Source organism: Danio rerio, chromosome 7 (genome assembly GCF_052040795.2).
Source record: "Danio rerio strain M-AB ecotype USA chromosome 7, GRCz13ab, whole genome shotgun sequence".
Lineage (NCBI taxonomy): Eukaryota > Metazoa > Chordata > Actinopteri > Cypriniformes > Danionidae > Danio > Danio rerio.
Genome location: NC_141027.1, coordinates 66,864,805 through 66,883,046, shown reverse-complemented (window position 1 = coordinate 66,883,046; position 18,242 = coordinate 66,864,805). Strand labels below are relative to the sequence as shown.

The 18,242-nt window shown below is 35.3% G+C and overlaps 1 protein-coding gene across 1 annotated transcript; it reads right to left on the bottom strand.

Annotated features, from left to right (window-relative positions):
* Window positions 1–5,059: 5,059 nt before the first annotated feature.
* LOC147843253 (uncharacterized) lies at window positions 5,060–13,145 on the bottom strand. The gene is made up of 10 exons (XM_087262101.1): window positions 13,088–13,145; window positions 11,632–11,718; window positions 11,397–11,537; window positions 9,550–9,683; window positions 9,314–9,450; window positions 9,136–9,229; window positions 8,567–8,920; window positions 8,291–8,465; window positions 8,081–8,208; window positions 5,060–8,004 (listed from the first exon to the last, which is right to left on the bottom strand). The coding sequence occupies exons 2-10, from the start codon at window positions 11,711–11,713 to the stop codon at window positions 7,690–7,692; spliced, it is 1,560 nt and encodes a 519-aa protein (XP_087118227.1). The 5' UTR covers window positions 11,714–11,718; window positions 13,088–13,145; the 3' UTR covers window positions 5,060–7,689.
* Between the last annotated feature and the right edge of the window lie 5,097 nt (window positions 13,146–18,242).

Sequence of the window (18,242 nt, the reverse complement as noted above, 5' to 3'; positions counted from 1 at the left end):
AAAATAAAAAAATAAATGAATAAATAAATAAATATATATATATATATATATATATATATATATATATATATATATATATATATATATATATATATATATATATATATATATATATATATATATATATATATATATATATATATATATATATATATATATATATATATCCAAGAATTGTGTTTTAAGCTATTTTAAAATAAGCGGGAACCATATTTTATCTATTAGAGACAATAATAATTACATTGGTATAAGCTTGTATAATATTATTTAGGAATTCAAATAAACTTATTCTCATGTATCTCCATCTATACTCATTGTTCATGTTTGGTAATCATACCTGGTCTCACATCAATGCAGTGTCTTGTTCTCTCAGACCACTTAAGCTTTGTTTTGTGTTCCTGCTGAATGTATAGGGCCGCCTGTCAAACCTGAGGCTAAAGTACCTCCATCAGCCCCTATGGGAAGGTGAGTAATGCATCGCCTTAATGGCCCTTCTGGCTCAGGCCTGGATGGGGATCAGTCGCTCCCCAAGAGAACAACCATCTTTCTCTATAAGACACCATAAAAAAGGGCTATGGAAAGAATGACAAAGGGAGAAACTGAAAACTCTGTGTCAATAGAAGACAGTTTGATGAAAAGATAAATGTATTACAAATATTACTGAAGACAGATACAGGGAAAAATAATGTAAACGAAACAAAAAAATAATAATAAAAGAATTTTCATTTAATTACATTGAAAAATGACTTTTGCTGCATGTTTAAACTACAATTTTAATGTAAGTTGGGGGAAAGGCAGCTAAATTGTTTTATGTTCAATCAACTTAAATTTGTTAAAACAATTACGTAAGCATAATCAATTATTGTTGGCGCAATATAAAGGAATTGTGTGAAACCTGACTTTTTTTACATTGTGGAACTAAAAGTATTATATTTTTGTTTTGCTTGTTCAAACTACCTACTTAAAATGAACTGAAACAACAATTCTTCGGAATATTTTGTCATAAATTAATTGTTTTTTGTTTAATCCTTTTTAATCAATAATAGTTAACTTCAGTTGTGTTGGCAGAACGGCAACTTAGTGGTGCAGTAGGTAGTGCTGTCACCTCACAGCAAGAAGGTCGCTGGTTCGAACCTCGGCTGGGTAAGTTGGCGTTTCTGTGTGGAGTTTGCATGTACTCTCTGCCTTTGCGTGGGCTTCCTCTGTGTGCTCTGGTTTCCCATAAAGTCCAAAGACATGTGGTACAGGTGAATTGGGTAAGCTAACTTTTCCATAGTGTATGTATGTGTGTTAATGAGTGTGCATGGGTTTCCCAGTGATGGGTTGTGGCTGGAAGGACATCCACTGTGTAAAACATGTGCTGAATAAGTTGGTGGTTGGTTCCGCTGTGGTGACCCCTGATTAATAAAGGACTAAGCTGAAAAGAAAATGAATGAAACATGGGAGAACATTAATGTATTGTGTGGAGCCCTGGAATTTTTTTACAGTGAACATCAGCATTGTACCACTAGTCTCTTGTCTGTCTTGATGGAATGCTACAAAATATGAATTATCACTATGTTTCTTTTTAATATTATTATTTCCTTTTCTTCAATTATGTTAAGCTGCTACAATGAAATATACTTAGTAAAAGTTATAGAATCTATAGAAATACATTTAAAAAATATATTTAATTTTATTTAATATTTTCATGCAATATTTTTAGGCTGCATGTTTAAATTCAAGACCAAGTGAAGCTACTTTCATTTCTTTAGTGGTATAAACAATGCAAATTGTATCAAAGCCTCTTTACAAAAACGACCAGGCTAATAATAAAAGTCAGATGAGAAAATGGCTAATTTTGGAACATATTCAATATATCAGGCAGGCAACAGAATATTAGTAGAACATTGGTGTAGTTGCAGTCAGTTAAAGAAATGATTGAGTTCAGTTTAATACAAAATGTCATTTGCAAAACCCCTTTGACTAGAATTACATTTCACCATATTTTACTTTATGTCATTTCTGCCAATGCTAGTTCAACTTCAATTTGCTATAAAAAGTCACATTAGAGAAACAGAAATAAAAGAAATCAATGTTAAATTCATGAGCACTTCACATGAATGCAAATATATTCACTCAATGAATCTCTCATAAATCACGGATTATAAATATATTATTTAAAATGGGAGAAGTGTCTTAATTATTGAATCATATTTAAGACTAATCCAGATTTGAGTAGAATATTTCAAATTACACAGAGATCCCTGGTAAAAAATTTCTCTTTTTAGCATAACTGGTGCTTGATACCTTAAATCTTGCAGTTTGGGTGTAAAACAAGATTGTTCTGCTATATACTGTACTTCAAGAGCTAATTAACATTAATTTCACTAATTTTCCAAGCATAGTGAACATAAAACATAAACCAGGCTTCATTCAAAATTGACCCTCATACTCTCACGTAAAAGAAAATGTGTAATTATATGACTACATCATTTCCCTAACAGTCTATTATCTGATTTATGTGGAAGCATTTACAATAATTTTACACAAGGGCAAACTATTTCCCGTTTACCGTTTTCAAACGGTATTGGTCAGACAGTTTTCGAGGTGCTGCTTTGACACAGTCTGCAATATATATTGTACTTCTGTGGAAGAATAATTTTTATTATTATTATTTATTTATTTTTTTTTACAACTGTGGATTGAATACAGACAAAACACCAGTTCTGCCTAGCAAAATCTCTCTATGTGACTGCATCTTTAATTAAGAATCCCTTTATTTTTGACTAATTCAATTCAAATGAAACCATGTCAATCTTTTGTGTTCTATGTAATTATTTGATGTGATTATATTTTGTTCATATTTATGTCATGTGTGCCGTTTTGTAACACAAGTGTCACAAAGCAGTAAACAGCTTGCGTGTTTGTGTTTTTTGTGAGAAAATACAGCTTATGACACAACACTGAGTCCATTTTACTCATGTGCACTTGGATATTTTTTAGACTGATAACCGGATGGCTGACAGGAAATTTTTTGCAGGAGAGCATTATCTAGCCATGACAGTCTCTATTATGACATTAGTCAGGGGCTAAAATAAAATAAAAAATGCCCTCCTGTCACCTACACCCTGAAAAATAAAATAAAAATCAGTACACATCCATACCCTTGTTGGCTTGTAAATGGTTACATAAAGAGAAAACTGAATTACCAAGGAACATACAACTAGACTTGAAACTTGAAACCAGACCAGAAAAAAAAAAAAAAACACACTACCTGACAAAAGTCTTGTCGCCTTTACAAATTTTAGGAACACCAAACAACTCACTAGTTGATCATGACTTGATTTTTAACTACTTAATTAGGACATAAGGTCCAACTTTGCTTGGATAAAAGTCTTGGCACTTTACAGAAATAATGTACAGTATATAATATAAAGTCAACTTGCAGTGTAAAAAAAAAATAATATTGTGTATGACTCCCATGAGCTTGGAGGACTGCATCCACATCTCTGCAAGGACTCAAATTATTAATAAAGTCCACTGGAATGACAAAGAAAGCGTTCTTGCATGACTTTCATCAAGATTCTTTGTCTTTATCCTTTATCTTACCCTAGACATGCTCAATAATGTTCATGTCTGGTGACTGGGCTGGACAATCTTAGAGCACCTTAACCTTTGTTGTGTTCAGGAACTTGTGTGGATTGATGTGGAGATTGAAGTATGAGGAGTGCTGTCCTGCTGAAGAATTTGCCCTCTCCTGTGGATTGTAATGTAATCAGCACAAATGTCTTGATACCTCTGGCTGATGCTGTTGCTGTTGCCATCCACTGTGCACTCGCACACCCCCATACTAAATGTAACCCTAAACCATGATTTTTCCTTCACCAAACTTTACTGATTTCTCTGAGAATCTTGGGTCCATGGGTGTTCCAGTAGGTCTTTTGCAGTATTTGTGATGTTTGGGATGCAGTTCAACAGATGATTAGTCTAAAAAAAAATCTGCATTCTGCCACCTTTCCAAATGATCAACTAGAAGTTATTATTTGTTGCTATTACAACTGGGAAATTGGGAAAAAAATGACATTATACACGTTCTTGTCTCACATTTGTTTCATATGATGTAGCTAAAATTTTCACACTGGCAACAAGAACAACATTACACAAGAGCTGCTGTTGTTTCTTATAGCATTACAGCAAATGTGATTCTGACATTTTGTTATATTTAGATAACATTTTATAGCTGTATGCAGAAATTTCCAACATAATTAGTGTTTTGAACAATTTAGGTTACTAAAATATTCAGACTGCTAAGTGAATCTCTGGTACAACCCTCCCTACTAAGAACTTTACTTATCCAGGGTGAGCAGCTGTCAAAATCATTCTGGACCCCTCACACCCAGCACACTGCCCTCTTTGAACTTTTACCTTCTGCACAGCAAAAAAATGAGTGTACATTTAACTCAATTTGAGTTTAATTTAACACTCCTTGGGTGTACATATGACTCCCTCCATTTTGGAGTTAAAATAACACTTTCTAAAGTGTAAAATTTGTACATTACTCAAAGAGTTTATTTTAACACCATAAGAGTTTATTCTAACATCAAACCGGAGTGGTTGTTACCCTCCAAAGTGTTAATATATAAAATTTGTACATTACTCAGTGTTCATTTTAACACCGTAAGAGTTTATTCTTACATCAAACTGGTGTTTGTTACCCTTTAAAGTGTTAATATACTAAATTTGTACATTACTCAGTGTTCATTTTAACACTGTAAGAGTTTATTTTAACATCAAACCGGAGTGGTTGTTACCCTCCTAAGTGTTAATGTATAAAATTTGTACATTACTCAGTGTTCATTTTAACACCGTAAGAGTTTATTCTAACATCAAACTAGAGTGTTTGCTACCCTTCAAAGTGTTAATATATAAAATGTGTACATTACTCAGTGTCCATTTTAACACTGTAAGAGTTTATTTTTACATCAAACTGGAGTGCGTGGTACCCTTCAAAGTGTCAATATATTACCTTTATTTCCTAATTATCAATTGGTGGGTGTGACAGATAACAGTGATCAAATATGTTTAAAATTGTTTATTAAATGTTCATTAAACTTTTTAGAAATATTTTCAATACATTCAACTTCAATGTTTTTTAACAAACTTTAGAAAATCTGTTTCCACAAGTGCAAGAAAATAGAATTAACATCTGCGCAATAAAAAAGACCATTGTTTAAAAACTCCTTGTTTTGCAAGTCATATAAATATCATATAACTCATTTTGTAACTCATAGAAATATCATAACTCGTTTTTTGTAACTCATAGAAATATCATATAACTTGTTGTTTTGTAACTCGTAGAAAACTCATAAACCTGAGGTTACCTGAAACAACATATACTTATTTCATAAAGTGCAAACATGAAAGTGCCCATAGAAGCAACTAAGCTCATTTCTGCCACAAAAAAAAAGGAACAAGCTAAAAACTCACAATTCTGACTTCAATATAAAATCTGTAAATACATTCAGCTTATGTGATAAACAATCAGAAATTAGTGCAAGCTAATTAAATATTTTCGTGCACAAAACAATGCACTGGAACAATGTACAAATATGGTTCTTCAAATCCATATGATGCCTGTAAGTCAAATGGTCTGAAAAAAGGAAGATCCTCAACTCTTGACAAACCAAAAGTGTTATTTTCTCTTACATGGTATGCATGAAGATGCTCAACAAATCCAAGCGTTTCAAAGTCTTTAGTTACCTAAAGGTTTTGGTCCTCTATGAGAATAATTTCACATATTTTACTGAAAATTGGTAAGTCCTTCTCCATTTTACTGAACACCAGTAGATTATGACGATATTCCGTTCCTGAATATTTCAGCCATGAAGTTACTGTGATCTCACGGTCCAAAAAATGTGGATACATTTTAAGAATGTCACGATATGGCAAATCATCAAGGTCTAGAGTTTTTAAAGGTCCATATTCAACATTTTTAACGGGTAAACTTTCCCAATGATACGCAATTGCATATTGGTATTTTATAGCAAAAGACTTGAAGTTTTTTAAATTTTTATACTGTTTTTAAAAAACTTGTTTCGCTTCACAACGCATCGACCATACATGTACTAATGGACCAATTTTGCGTATACAATGTGGAAAATGTAGCATAAAATGATGCTTGGGAATCAAAGACTTTTGTGGATATAGCTCTTTAAAAAGACTATGATGTTCTAAAATTAGATGTTTCAGATAGTAGGTCATGCCTTCTGTTATCACAGGAGAAAACACTATGTTGATGATCTGTAACAACAATAGTAATAAACGCCAGTAATTATTTTCCTCTTCAATGAGGTCTCCAAATATCAGAGGAATGTTCCGTATTAAACAGAATGTCTAGATTTAATCTAGTGGGTCGGTTTTTTCTTTCAAGAAAGCCATAATTGAAAGAATAGATTCTGTTACATACGTCTTGTCTTGGTATAATGCCAGAAAGATAATCAAGAAGTAACTTCATTTCATACTGACCAACACCCTCGAGGATGTCGTGCATTATATCAGGGGAGTAGTTGTCACAAATATGAAAGTATTTTAAGTCATTAAATAGACATGTACGCTTAACCCCAAAAGATGAAGTAATGCTAGGGTCAGCTACCAAATCTGCATAGTGCTGTTCTTGTAACGCTTTGTTTCTTAATGTAATATTAGTGTCGTCTTCACTGAAAACAGACTGAGATGTTTTTTTGTCTACTAAACAGAACCGACAAAAGTAAAGGGCACTAAAAGATTCCATAAAACCAAGAATTGTGTGCATTCCCAAGTTGTCGCCAGTAACCTGTGCAATAGTGCTAAACAAGGGATCTTTGGAAAAAGGAACTGGAATGCCAGAACTTTCAAGGACTTTTAAATCTTCAACAAGGGGCCACAAAATTGCATCAAATCCATAGTTCTTAATATCCTGTGCATAGAATAATGACAATAAATGTATGTTCATTAAACTTGAATTCATTTTGGGTGGAAAGTTCCTTAGAATAAAGTAAATTACTCCAATTTTATGAATGCCTTGCTTCGAGCCCAGCGGATTAGCAGATTCAAAATCATCATAGTATAACTGTATCTGAAGTGCATTTTTATGTTTACTGTAAAGTGGGTGGTTTTTAAAATAATCCCCATCACAAAAATCTTTATAGACAGATGTACTCGCACTTGGACTTGTCATATGTTTACATATATCTGAATTCCTAAATATAAACTGCAATGTGTTCAGAAGGGGAATGTAAATGATCTTGTCGGTTACAGGAACTTGATCATAAGTCCTTGTCACTCGATTCAATCTACTGTCAAATCGTACACCTAGCTTTATCTCAGTAGGATCGACAACAGCCCATTTGTCTTTGAAATATTTTTTCCATTTGTGTTCTGTGTTTAGATTTGTGAATGGATTATTCAGACTACTAAAACAGTCATCTACCTGGGATGCTGTTGCAAAATCCTTTGCTGGAAGTAAATTCATTACTTTTAGAAAGTGTTTTCGAAATCCGGCATAAGTCATGAAGCTATGCTTGCAATTGTTCTGTGCACATTTCAAGTTCAATTTTTTCCCAGGATAATAAGCATGAATGAGTTTTAGATGACGAATGAGGTCATTAATTGTTAAAATGTACCGCTTTACAAGCAAAACAGCGGAACATTTTCAGTCAGTCAAGAGAGCTAATTCAGAAGTTTGGCTCGTAGGTCCTTTACCCTTGGGGTTTCACGAACTGTGCCACAGCCAATCTTGTAGATTGTTGTCTGAACAAATGTAAACATTGCATTTAAGGAGTGGGGGTATGACACACTAAAAACAAAATACGCTTTAAACAGTTCGTCAAAAGCAGAAAGGGATGACTTTGCCTGACATGGTAGAAGTTTTCCATCCAGAACAATGTAGAACTCATGAATGGCATTCTTTGCAGAGCCAACTGCAAGGAGATGTGGTTGCAGGCCTTCAGTCTTCTCAACATATTCAGTTAGACTGCAACAAGCCTGAAACAGGTGGAAAAACAGATTTTCTTACAAACAAGTAACCTACAATACAGCTCACTAATGTTTCCATGCAAACCTTGTGAAACTGCACAACATGATCCATTGCCTCCTTAATGCTGATCTTTGTTGAATTGTTTCTACCACCTGCTGAAGGTGGCAAAAGGAAAGCCAGTAGTAAAAGACAGGACATGTCACTGTCCCATCCTGCAAGCAAGAACAAAGAGAGCATGTAGATCAACAACAAATACAATAACCAAAAACTTACAAATAACAAACCATTTAATACCTTGCCATTCACATTCCAGGTTCTGTCCAGTGCCAGCTGCAAGCAGGCTGTTTAGGTACAAGTTTGAATTAAGCGTTTTCGCCTCTGCGATGATCTTTGGCTTTAAAGTGTCCCATTGTTCTAGTAGTCTGGAAGCGGTTTCAGTTCCAAATTTGATGTCAAAGTCTTGAAGAACCTGTAAAACAATTACAAACACCAAAAAAATTCACACCATGCTTTTTGCATATTACCTAATTTTATCTCAACAAAATACTATTATCTGTCTCTTTCTCTTACCAATCCCTTTGTGTCGAGAAATCTTGGAAAAACTGAAAGAGCTGTGCTGGACTTCTCTGCATCATGAATAAGCTGCTGTCTGTGCTTGAATGTTAATTTCATCTTCTCAAAAATCTGGTCCTTGTCAGCACAATGACTCATAAATGATATGGCTTCTTTGCATTGGTCGCCATCGAGCTGCTTTTCCAAATAGTTCCAGTTGGCTCTGTTAGCTGTTGGTCCTCCGTTGCCTTCATCATCCGATGCTGCACTTGACCTGGCATTTCTTGTGCTCTGGCTTTTGCTTCGGCGTGAAACTGTTTTCAGACGCCATGAAATGTATCCTTGATTGCTCTTGGGGTCATAGAAATGTTCCTTAAATAAAAACAAAATGACTGCTGATAAGATCAAATGCAAACATTTAAAATTTCTGATCATGTCACTACACTAGACTAAAAAAATACTGATGAAGAATACAACAAAATTTATTTAATTCAATTAGGGGAACTAGAAATGTGACATGGTTCCACAAAATCTAAAATATGTTTCTATAAGGTACAGTAGAATAATAATAAGTTTTAAATTCTTACATATCCAGTTCTTGAGTATGGATCCTTCAGTGATGGGCAAAGAGTTACAATTCCCAAGGCACAGCGTGTTTTTGTTTCTTTGGAAGGGACACGACTATAAGAGCAAGAAAAATAAGTTAAAACACTAAAACAGTTTGATTACAAAAATTGTATCAATGATTGTTAGATTGAAACCTACCCTTCTTTTTCAGTTATGTATGCAACAACGATGTTGACTAACTGTCGCCGGGTTGAATCTGTGAGTTTTCCATGTTCATTATATTCGGCCAAAACGGCAAGTCCACCTGCCTTTTCTTTCAAAATTTCACTGACAAACTACAATAAAAACAAAGTAATAAAATGTCCGCATAATAAAAAAATGTGAAAAAAACTGCCAAACACTTGAACTAGTACATCATGAAATTTAAAAATTACCTGCTTAGCCTCAAAAGCTTCATCAAAACGAGGTCTCTTCATGCTTGGCCCAGCACGGTCATCAGTTTCAGGGTGGTTTGGGGTGAGAACTAGTGTGTCTGAGTGGGAGCTACAAGAATCGAGGACTGTGCATTCTGAAAGTAATAATAATAATAATAATATTAAAAAGCATGTTATATGTACTGCATTCTAGTGATGTGCCAAGCAATTTTAAAATTAGATTTGCCCTAAGCCAAACTTCTTAATGTTTAACATCACAAAACCAAAAGGTATGTCAGAGATTTTCAGCATACAACTTTGCATCACATAAAACATGGAATTGGTCTTTCAAACTTGCGAATATAGTAGGCTATCAGTTGTTTTTGACTCAAGAGAGAGCAAAAACAGTATTTAAGATGCTGCTCGCTCCCTCAGTCACAAGTGCAGTCGCCAGTTCACATACAAAACTGATGAAATAAGGCTTCACAATGTAGGAAAAACCCAGAAGATTAATTTGAAAAAGATACATTAATTTGATTTTAGTAATAGGATTTACTTTTAAATATTAAATTTAGTAGTACATTTCAGTCATGAATGGTTGAATAACTAAGCATTTACACATTTTTTGATAAAACAATTTCACAATTTAAGCACAAGTTATCTGACATATCGTTTTAATGGAACTGTAGCTTGTCGCCACATATGAGGCCAGTTTAAATAATTATAACAGGGCTCGAAATTGCGACCATTTTGGTCGCATATGCGGCCTAAATTTTATCTATGCAACCTTAAAATATATTTGGGAGGATTTCTGCGAGTGCTTAAAATTGTTGTGTGCGACCAGTTTTTACTGCAAAATGTTCACCATATTCGCGGATTCGGGAGACATTCACGCAGAATGCATCTCTAAGCTCTTTGTCTGCACTTGAAACGCAGCACACAGAAATGGTTTAAAACAATTGTCATGTCAACTTGCTGCAGTAAACAAAGCCAAGTCCGAAATGCTTGCCCCACCTTCACGCTCTTCTTATTGGCCCACCACTGCTCTAGCACAATGCGAATGATTGGTTAATATCAGCTGTCAATCACTCAGTCAGCGCCATGCCTTCTGGCGTCGGATGAGAGAGCTACTACCGTGAAAAACTGTAAAGCGCTGAAGATGAGAATGAAGATAACACTGGCAGATTTTGTTTTAGAAACCATGACATCTAAAGTTATAAATGACACATCTTACTAGTGACTATGTGCTGAATGTTAATCCACCATCTACACTTTTCCAAGAGTAGAAGACTTCCATTGGCTTCAAGTCCGCTATGAAAAGTCTGTGGGATGGAGTTTTCAGGTAACTGTTTGCCACATCTAGCACGACAGCTTCTGTTTAATCCTTCATATAAATCGCCAGATAGCTGCCCCTTGCATGGCGGACAGCATATGTCAAATTTAACACCACGTACACCATCGCAAACGGGCTTGCACTGATATAAACTGCAGGGCCAGTGATCGCTCCGTGTATGCTTTTGGTCACTCAGTTATGTTATAAAAATGTATTTTCTTGTGATAACTGGATTTCGTTGAGACATATTTTCCTTACGCTTGCATATCTATTAATTTTTTTTTTTGCTTGTTAGTTTGATTAGTGTTGATTTCAAATGCAATAAATATGTTTGTAAAAAACTTGCAGTAACGGTGCTCATAATTGGTGGGTGCGACTAAATTTTGGCTGATGCGCCTAAATTAGTAGCACCGGTGCGACCAAGCAAAAAGGTTAATTTCGAGCCCTGTTATAAAGTTAGAAAAAAAGGCAAACAGATGTGGTTTATTAAACATTGAATGCATGGGACCAGAAAGCCCTGCATACAGAAACTTGCCTGAATCTTGGTCAATGACTCTCCAAAGTATATCACGCGATCTCTCCTCCAGCAAGTCAGTGAAAACATCTTCATCTACCTCCACACCGGTGTCATCTTGCAGAACCAGATCCTTTTGCTCGATGGAAAATTTCTTCTTGACTTGACGTATTAAAAGAAATAACATTAATTGAAAAAAGACATTCCACCTGCAGCAAGTCAAAACAAAAATGGAGTCAATAATTAAAGAACTTACCTTCTTTTATTAGACTGCTGTAATCAACTTCATCTACCTTAATCAACTTCTTTTTGCCTCCATAAATGACTTTGAAGAGCATTGTAGCTAAAGAAAAAAAAACAAGTTTTCGTTTGATTAGGCTTAAAGTTTGATTCAAAAGAACACATATTGATAAACCGGTGTTGTGCCGAAATCTGTGACTTGTTGAAAACTGTGACCCGGGTGTGACGTTTAGTAAAATTTTCACTCGGCAAAGTGCATGACGTTCATGCATGTGACTGTGAAAGCGCAGACACAAAAATCAAGCAAATAGCGTCGAGCGGTGCTGTAAAAAATGTTTCAAATCCTGGGATTCAGAAAACAGGTTCATGGAAGAATTTTAATGTAGTCGTGATATTTTGTTGTTGTCTGCAGGTAGACTGCTAAAACTAAACATTTAGTTGTGAGATTGAGTTGAAAAAAAAAACAGTTCATTACAAAAGCTAATTACTGAGTGTCACATTTTGTATTAGTAAAATTAATCACCTTTTTAATGACATTCTAATCAATTGACATCCAACTGTATAAAGATATCTGGTCATCAATGTTTTAGAAAACAAATAAATTTTACACAAAATGTCAATTTATTAAACATTATAGTAAGTTTATACAGGGAAAACACTTCTATCTTAATCCTACCTGTATCACATGTAATTTGAACTTAGTAATTGGCATTTGTAATGAACTATAGGATTTTTTCGACTCATGTTTGGTTATAGCAATCTACCAGCAGGCAACAACAAAATATCACATTAAAGTTCTTCCATAAACCCGTTTTCTGAATCCCAGAATTTAAAATATCCTTTACAGCACAGCTTGATGCTATTTGCTTGGTTTAGACGTCTGCGCGTTCACAGTCACGTGCATGAGACAAGCACGTTCCCGAGTGAAAATGTTACTGAAGAGCGCGACCTTGTCAAAATTTTCGACGAGTCACATATTTCATCATAACGCCGGACATCACTAACTTAACGTTATATGGGTTATTCAGTTGAACGGATCGTTAGAGAAAAGGAAAAAAGCTGTAATTCGCCGTTTAAAACGAAGTGCGACCAAAGTGTAACATTAAAGGACGCGCATTTTCAAAATGCAGCTGCCTCAGGGGCAGTCAACGGCGGGAAACCCCACAGTGATAGTCACAAACTAATTTTTAAAACACATAACGTTAAATATTTCGTCGCGAGAGGATTAAAACTGTATTAATCTGAAATCATAGCCATTTAACTTATCTTTTCGATATGTTTAGGGTCCACGTGCGAAATAAGCCAATGGCCTTACAACATGCTCAAATGAATTAACGTTAGCTTCGACGCCGTGCAACACTTCTCACAAACATTTACAAATATTTAAACTATTTGCTAAATGTAATTATAACGTTAGAGTATTTAATATCGTTGTATCAAACATTTCTTTAGAAAAAACAGCTAAAACTTACCACTGAACTCGGAGACTCCAAGCCAACCTCCGTGGGATCTCCAACTGAAAAGACAGCCTCGGAGCTGAGCCTCGTGGGAAATAGTGATGTCCGATTCGCGAACGAATCATTCAATTTACCTGGATCGTCCTAGTGAATCAGTTCACCAAGTCCAACTGAATCGTTTGAAACTGTTCACAGTCTCCATTAATCACTAATCGCAAATTACTTCAAAATCCTTGCTTTTTAACCGTGCCTGGCACTTTCTCTGATAAAAAAAATAAATAAGTTAAATTATTTAGTTACTCGAACAGCGTATGAACGTGCTTCACTTCATCGGCTTAAAAAATCCTAAAGAAACAGGTTCTCGTTCAGTGTACTGATGGTTCTAAAACAGCTGCAACGGTTCTCGAACCTCGTTCTCGAGTTAAGAACCGGTTGCAGCTGTTTTGGATCACAAGTACACTGAACCGAGAGCTACGTGAACGAAATGCGGTTTCTTTCGGACCCGTCCGATTTAAGAACCTAAGAGCTAAAACTGTGCGCATGCGTGAAGTGCTGTGACTCCTGAAGCGGCCGAACACATTCAAGCTCATGACCGTTGTCTGAACCAAACTAATTATTTGGACTATTTTGTGCTAATGCTATTATCATCTTATGCAACATTGATTTATTAAAATAAGATTATTTAATAACAATTTAATATTATTAGAATATGCATGTGCATATAGTTCACTGCTTCTGATGAGAATTAATTTATTATATCATATAATTGATTATATCATCAAGACTTGTAAAACATACTGGTTTGATCACTGTTTGTCCTAAAGAACCGGTTCAAGTAAAAAAAACAAGTAAAAAAAATGGACTTCCCATCACTAATGAGAAATACACTGCATATTGGGTTAAAAGTTTAACACTGGAAAAAAAACTCTTAAATATACGCGTTTTCACACTCGTGGATTAAAATGTACTCCAGTTTTAACACTGAACAACACCAAAAAAATCACACTGTATATTTAACACTGGAATTTTTGCTGTGTGCTCCATGCTAATGAGCACTATTCACAAGATGTCATGTTTACCAGTGAACAAACCACCAGATTGTGCTGGTAAACACTCACTCATGAAACTACAAATCTGCCAGTAATGGACTTCAACTTCATACATGCTCTTCACCCACACACCTGCTTTCTCATTTAGCTTGATTTACATTCACACCTGAGGACTTTCAGAGACTGATTAACACACACTATTTAAGCCACTCATTCACTCCTTCAGTTTGCCGAGTCTTGTTTTCTGTCACAGTGACATTACAACGCGTTTCCTTTGTCTGTCTTTGCCGTGTTTTTGATCCTTTGCCTTGTTTATTTATTTATTTAATGCTTTTTGCTGCCTGCCTCTGACCAACTGCCTGTTGTTTTGACTTCGACTCTGGATTTGCCCTCATACATCTGTTTGCCGGTATTGACCACTGCTTGCCTGACAATTCTAATAAACCTGCACGTGGATCCAAACTTCTGTTGTTGGTGTCACTCCCCGTCGTTACACAAGAACAACCAGACACAGAAACCAAATCCATCTCATGAACACTTTATGATAGTAATTGTGAAACAAACATTACTACTTTTTATACACAATTACATGTATTTATTTAACAACATTAACTGTATTTTACATGTCATTTTGCACATAACAGCTGCATATATAATGTAATATACCTATACATACACTTGTCAATTTGTATATTTGCGCTGTAGAAGCTCTGTCATGAAAACAAAGCCCACATACAGTTTGTGTGAACATACCTGACAATAAAGCTCTTTCTGATTTTGATTCTAATCTACTTATTGGCAAATGTATGCAATTAATTTGTATTAAGCAATTAATATTCTGTTTAATTGCCTCATCATTAAATTAGTTGCATTACAATTGTAAATAAATTGATCTTCCTGATGCAGAAAACAAACCATGTATGTACATAAATTACAAAAGGATTGAGGAAAAATTGTGCTAGATTATTAGTAGATTAGCATTTTTTATTTATTTTATTTTTTTTTTTTTATGTGAGATATTGGTAATCTTTATGCATTAAAGATGTCTAATAAAATATGATGTTGTCGTTCTGGCATATTTATTTGTTTTCTTGACACGGAATAGTTATTTTGTCGTCTAACTTTGATCCCCCTTACTAATAATACAGAATAAACTACGTTTAGAAACAAGGATAGTTTGAAGCTTATCAGACTCTATGCCTATCATTATGCAATCAATTTCTTCTATTTTCGATCTACAGACTGGATCTGATTTTGACTGTAAGGGTCAGCTTTACAGAAATGCAAATTGGGGGAGAAATCCAAGCAAATGTTACGTCTTAATCTCGCAACCAAACCTCTGTTATCTGTTCAGTTACTAAGAAGAAATGGCCTTCAGTCCTGATCATGACATATCAGAAAGACAAGGCTGTGTTTTGACAGACCTCCAAGCAAAATAATATATAAAAATATATATATATTTTTTATCAGAAGGTCAGATAGAGGGAAGGAAGATAGAGATATGACAGAGTCAAGTGACTGCAGGGTCATCTTCTGTATTTACCCCCATAAAGTTCATCCATTGTCCAAAAAAAAAAACAGAACTATTTTACCTGTTGGAAGAAAAGTGGCTAATATGATTTATTTCCTTTGTAGTGGAATTAACTCAATTTATGAATACTAGTTAGTAATAATAACAAGTTATTATTAATTATGAATATTCAAAATTAGCTTATAGTTAATTTAACAAAATAACTATTGTGAAGGATATTTATTCATTCATTTTCTTTTTGGCTTACTCTCTTTATTCATCTGGGGTTTCCATAGCAGAGTGAACTGCCAACTTATCCAGCATATGTTTTACGCAACGGATGCCCTTCCAGCTGCAACCCCTCACTGGAAAACACTCAAACACTCTTATTCACACACATACATTAGGGAGAATTTTAGCTTACCCAATTCACCTATAGCACATGTCTTTGGACTTTCCGGAGAAAACCCAGATGAACATGGGGAGAGCATGGAAACTCCACACAGAAATGCTAACTGACCCAGCTGAGGCTTAAACCGGCGACCTTCTTGCGGTGAGGCGACAGCGCTACCCACTGTGCCACCACGATGCCAAATTTAGGATAGGTTTAGAAGTATTATCAAACTTTAATAAGCTGGTAGCAAGGATCTCCATTAAAGTGACCATTTTTGTGAGGCATACAAAGACAATCCAACATGGTTATACCGTGGTTTGTTGACTACAACATATAACAAACAAAGGTACAAAAAATAGAAAAATAAAGCGAGGAAATAAAGAGTTTAGATACAAAAAATGGCAAATCTAACAAGTGTGTAAACACCTTAAAGTGACTTTTAACTGATGCTTGGAAGATATTGTCTTTTAAGAAGTTCTTTTGTTTGTGACGCAGATTGGAGGATATGCATGACGCAAACTATAAACTAAGTTATAATTTTCCAGAAAACACTGTAAAAAATGTGGAGTCAGGTGAGTAACGCAGTACAAAAACTGCCTTCCCATGTTTCGGTGACCTTTTGTGATGATTTGTAGGTGTAGCAGGTATTTAAAGGTATTGGTCAGGTCACTGCCTGTCTCTCCTGGCTGGCTGACTAAGGGCAGGAGAGGAAGAGTTAGTTGGGAAACTTTCTTTGTTCCTCTTTGCTGGTCTGTACTATCACAAGACAGTCAGACAAAACTTTAACTCATGGTTTGAAATGACAGCAAGCATAGAAGTTATCATCCATTATTAAATGAGCTGTAGAAATATGTACGAAGAAGAAAGACACCAAACAAGACACCTTTAGAAATACATAAAACACAATTCATGCATTCTTAGTTGTTCTAATGTTTTGAAAAGGGCATATACCGGTGTAAGAGTTAAGAGAGAAATTAAGGAAGAGAAAAAATAGGTTACAAACACATGTACTTTGGGGTGCCTACTGCGCCAATGTGTTGCCTTCGACATCTTTAATGTTATTATTATTAATTATGTGTATATGTCTGTTCCAGATAGAAACCCAGACTTTCTCTCCATTTCAAATTGCGTGTACAAAATTAATTTGGGAAACAGCATCTGTTTATCACTATGGAGGCCATCAGCTGACAGTCATGTACCGCTATATGACTGTTTTGAGGATTGCATATGAATTATTTAATGTTTATTTGCCACTTTTCTTAGAGTAGCTGAAAATGCGGGAGAAGTTAGGAAAATACCATAACTGGATGATAGCGGGATAGAACTGTAAAATACAGGAGAATCCCGGGAAAAACGGGAGGGTTGAAAGGAATGGGATGTATAAGTAAAATAAGGTGCTGGATCAGATTTCAGAGGTGCTGGATCCAGATCCGGCTTGTTCTGGCACAAATTAAGCCCTGGCGATTCCTGAGGAATAAAGGCACTTATTCATTTTCTTTTCCGCTTAGTCCCTAAATTAATCTGGGGTTGGCACAGCAGAATGAACCACCAACTTATCCAGCATATGTTTTATGCAGCGGATGCCCTTCCAGTCGCAACCCATCACTGGGAAACACCCACACTCATTCATACTCTCATACACTACGGTCATATTAGGATAGGTTTAGCGTACCCAATTCACCTGTACCACATGTCTTTGGACTTGTGGGGGAAACCGGAGCACCTGGAAGAAACCCATGTAAACATGGGGAGAATGAGGGAACTTAGCTCAATGAAAATGAATGAATGAATAATTACTATGACAATGCATAATATTTAAAAGGATGCATGCCCCCAAACTCAAGTGTCATTGGACATAAGTAACTCAAACTAAAATGTACGATAGATGGGAATTAGCTGCTAAACCAAAACATTACAAATTGCCATGAGATTGTTCCATTATCCCATGCAGGCGGTAATGTAGCTTAATGTCAATTGAAAAAAAAAAAAAAAAAAGAAAGTGGTGATACAGAGAGGCAAAAAAAAAAAAAAAAGAGTTGACTGTTGACTTTGTAAGAACAAACGCAGCATGCCGGCGGCCCACAGATGACACAGCATCATGGGAAATTAAAGCTTGACAAACAGATGAGGTGTCAGAGCGCAGGAAACACTATTTTTCATTCTACCCGCTTCTACACAACAGGGGAGAGGAGCTTAAAGCAGGAGCGGTGGAAACAG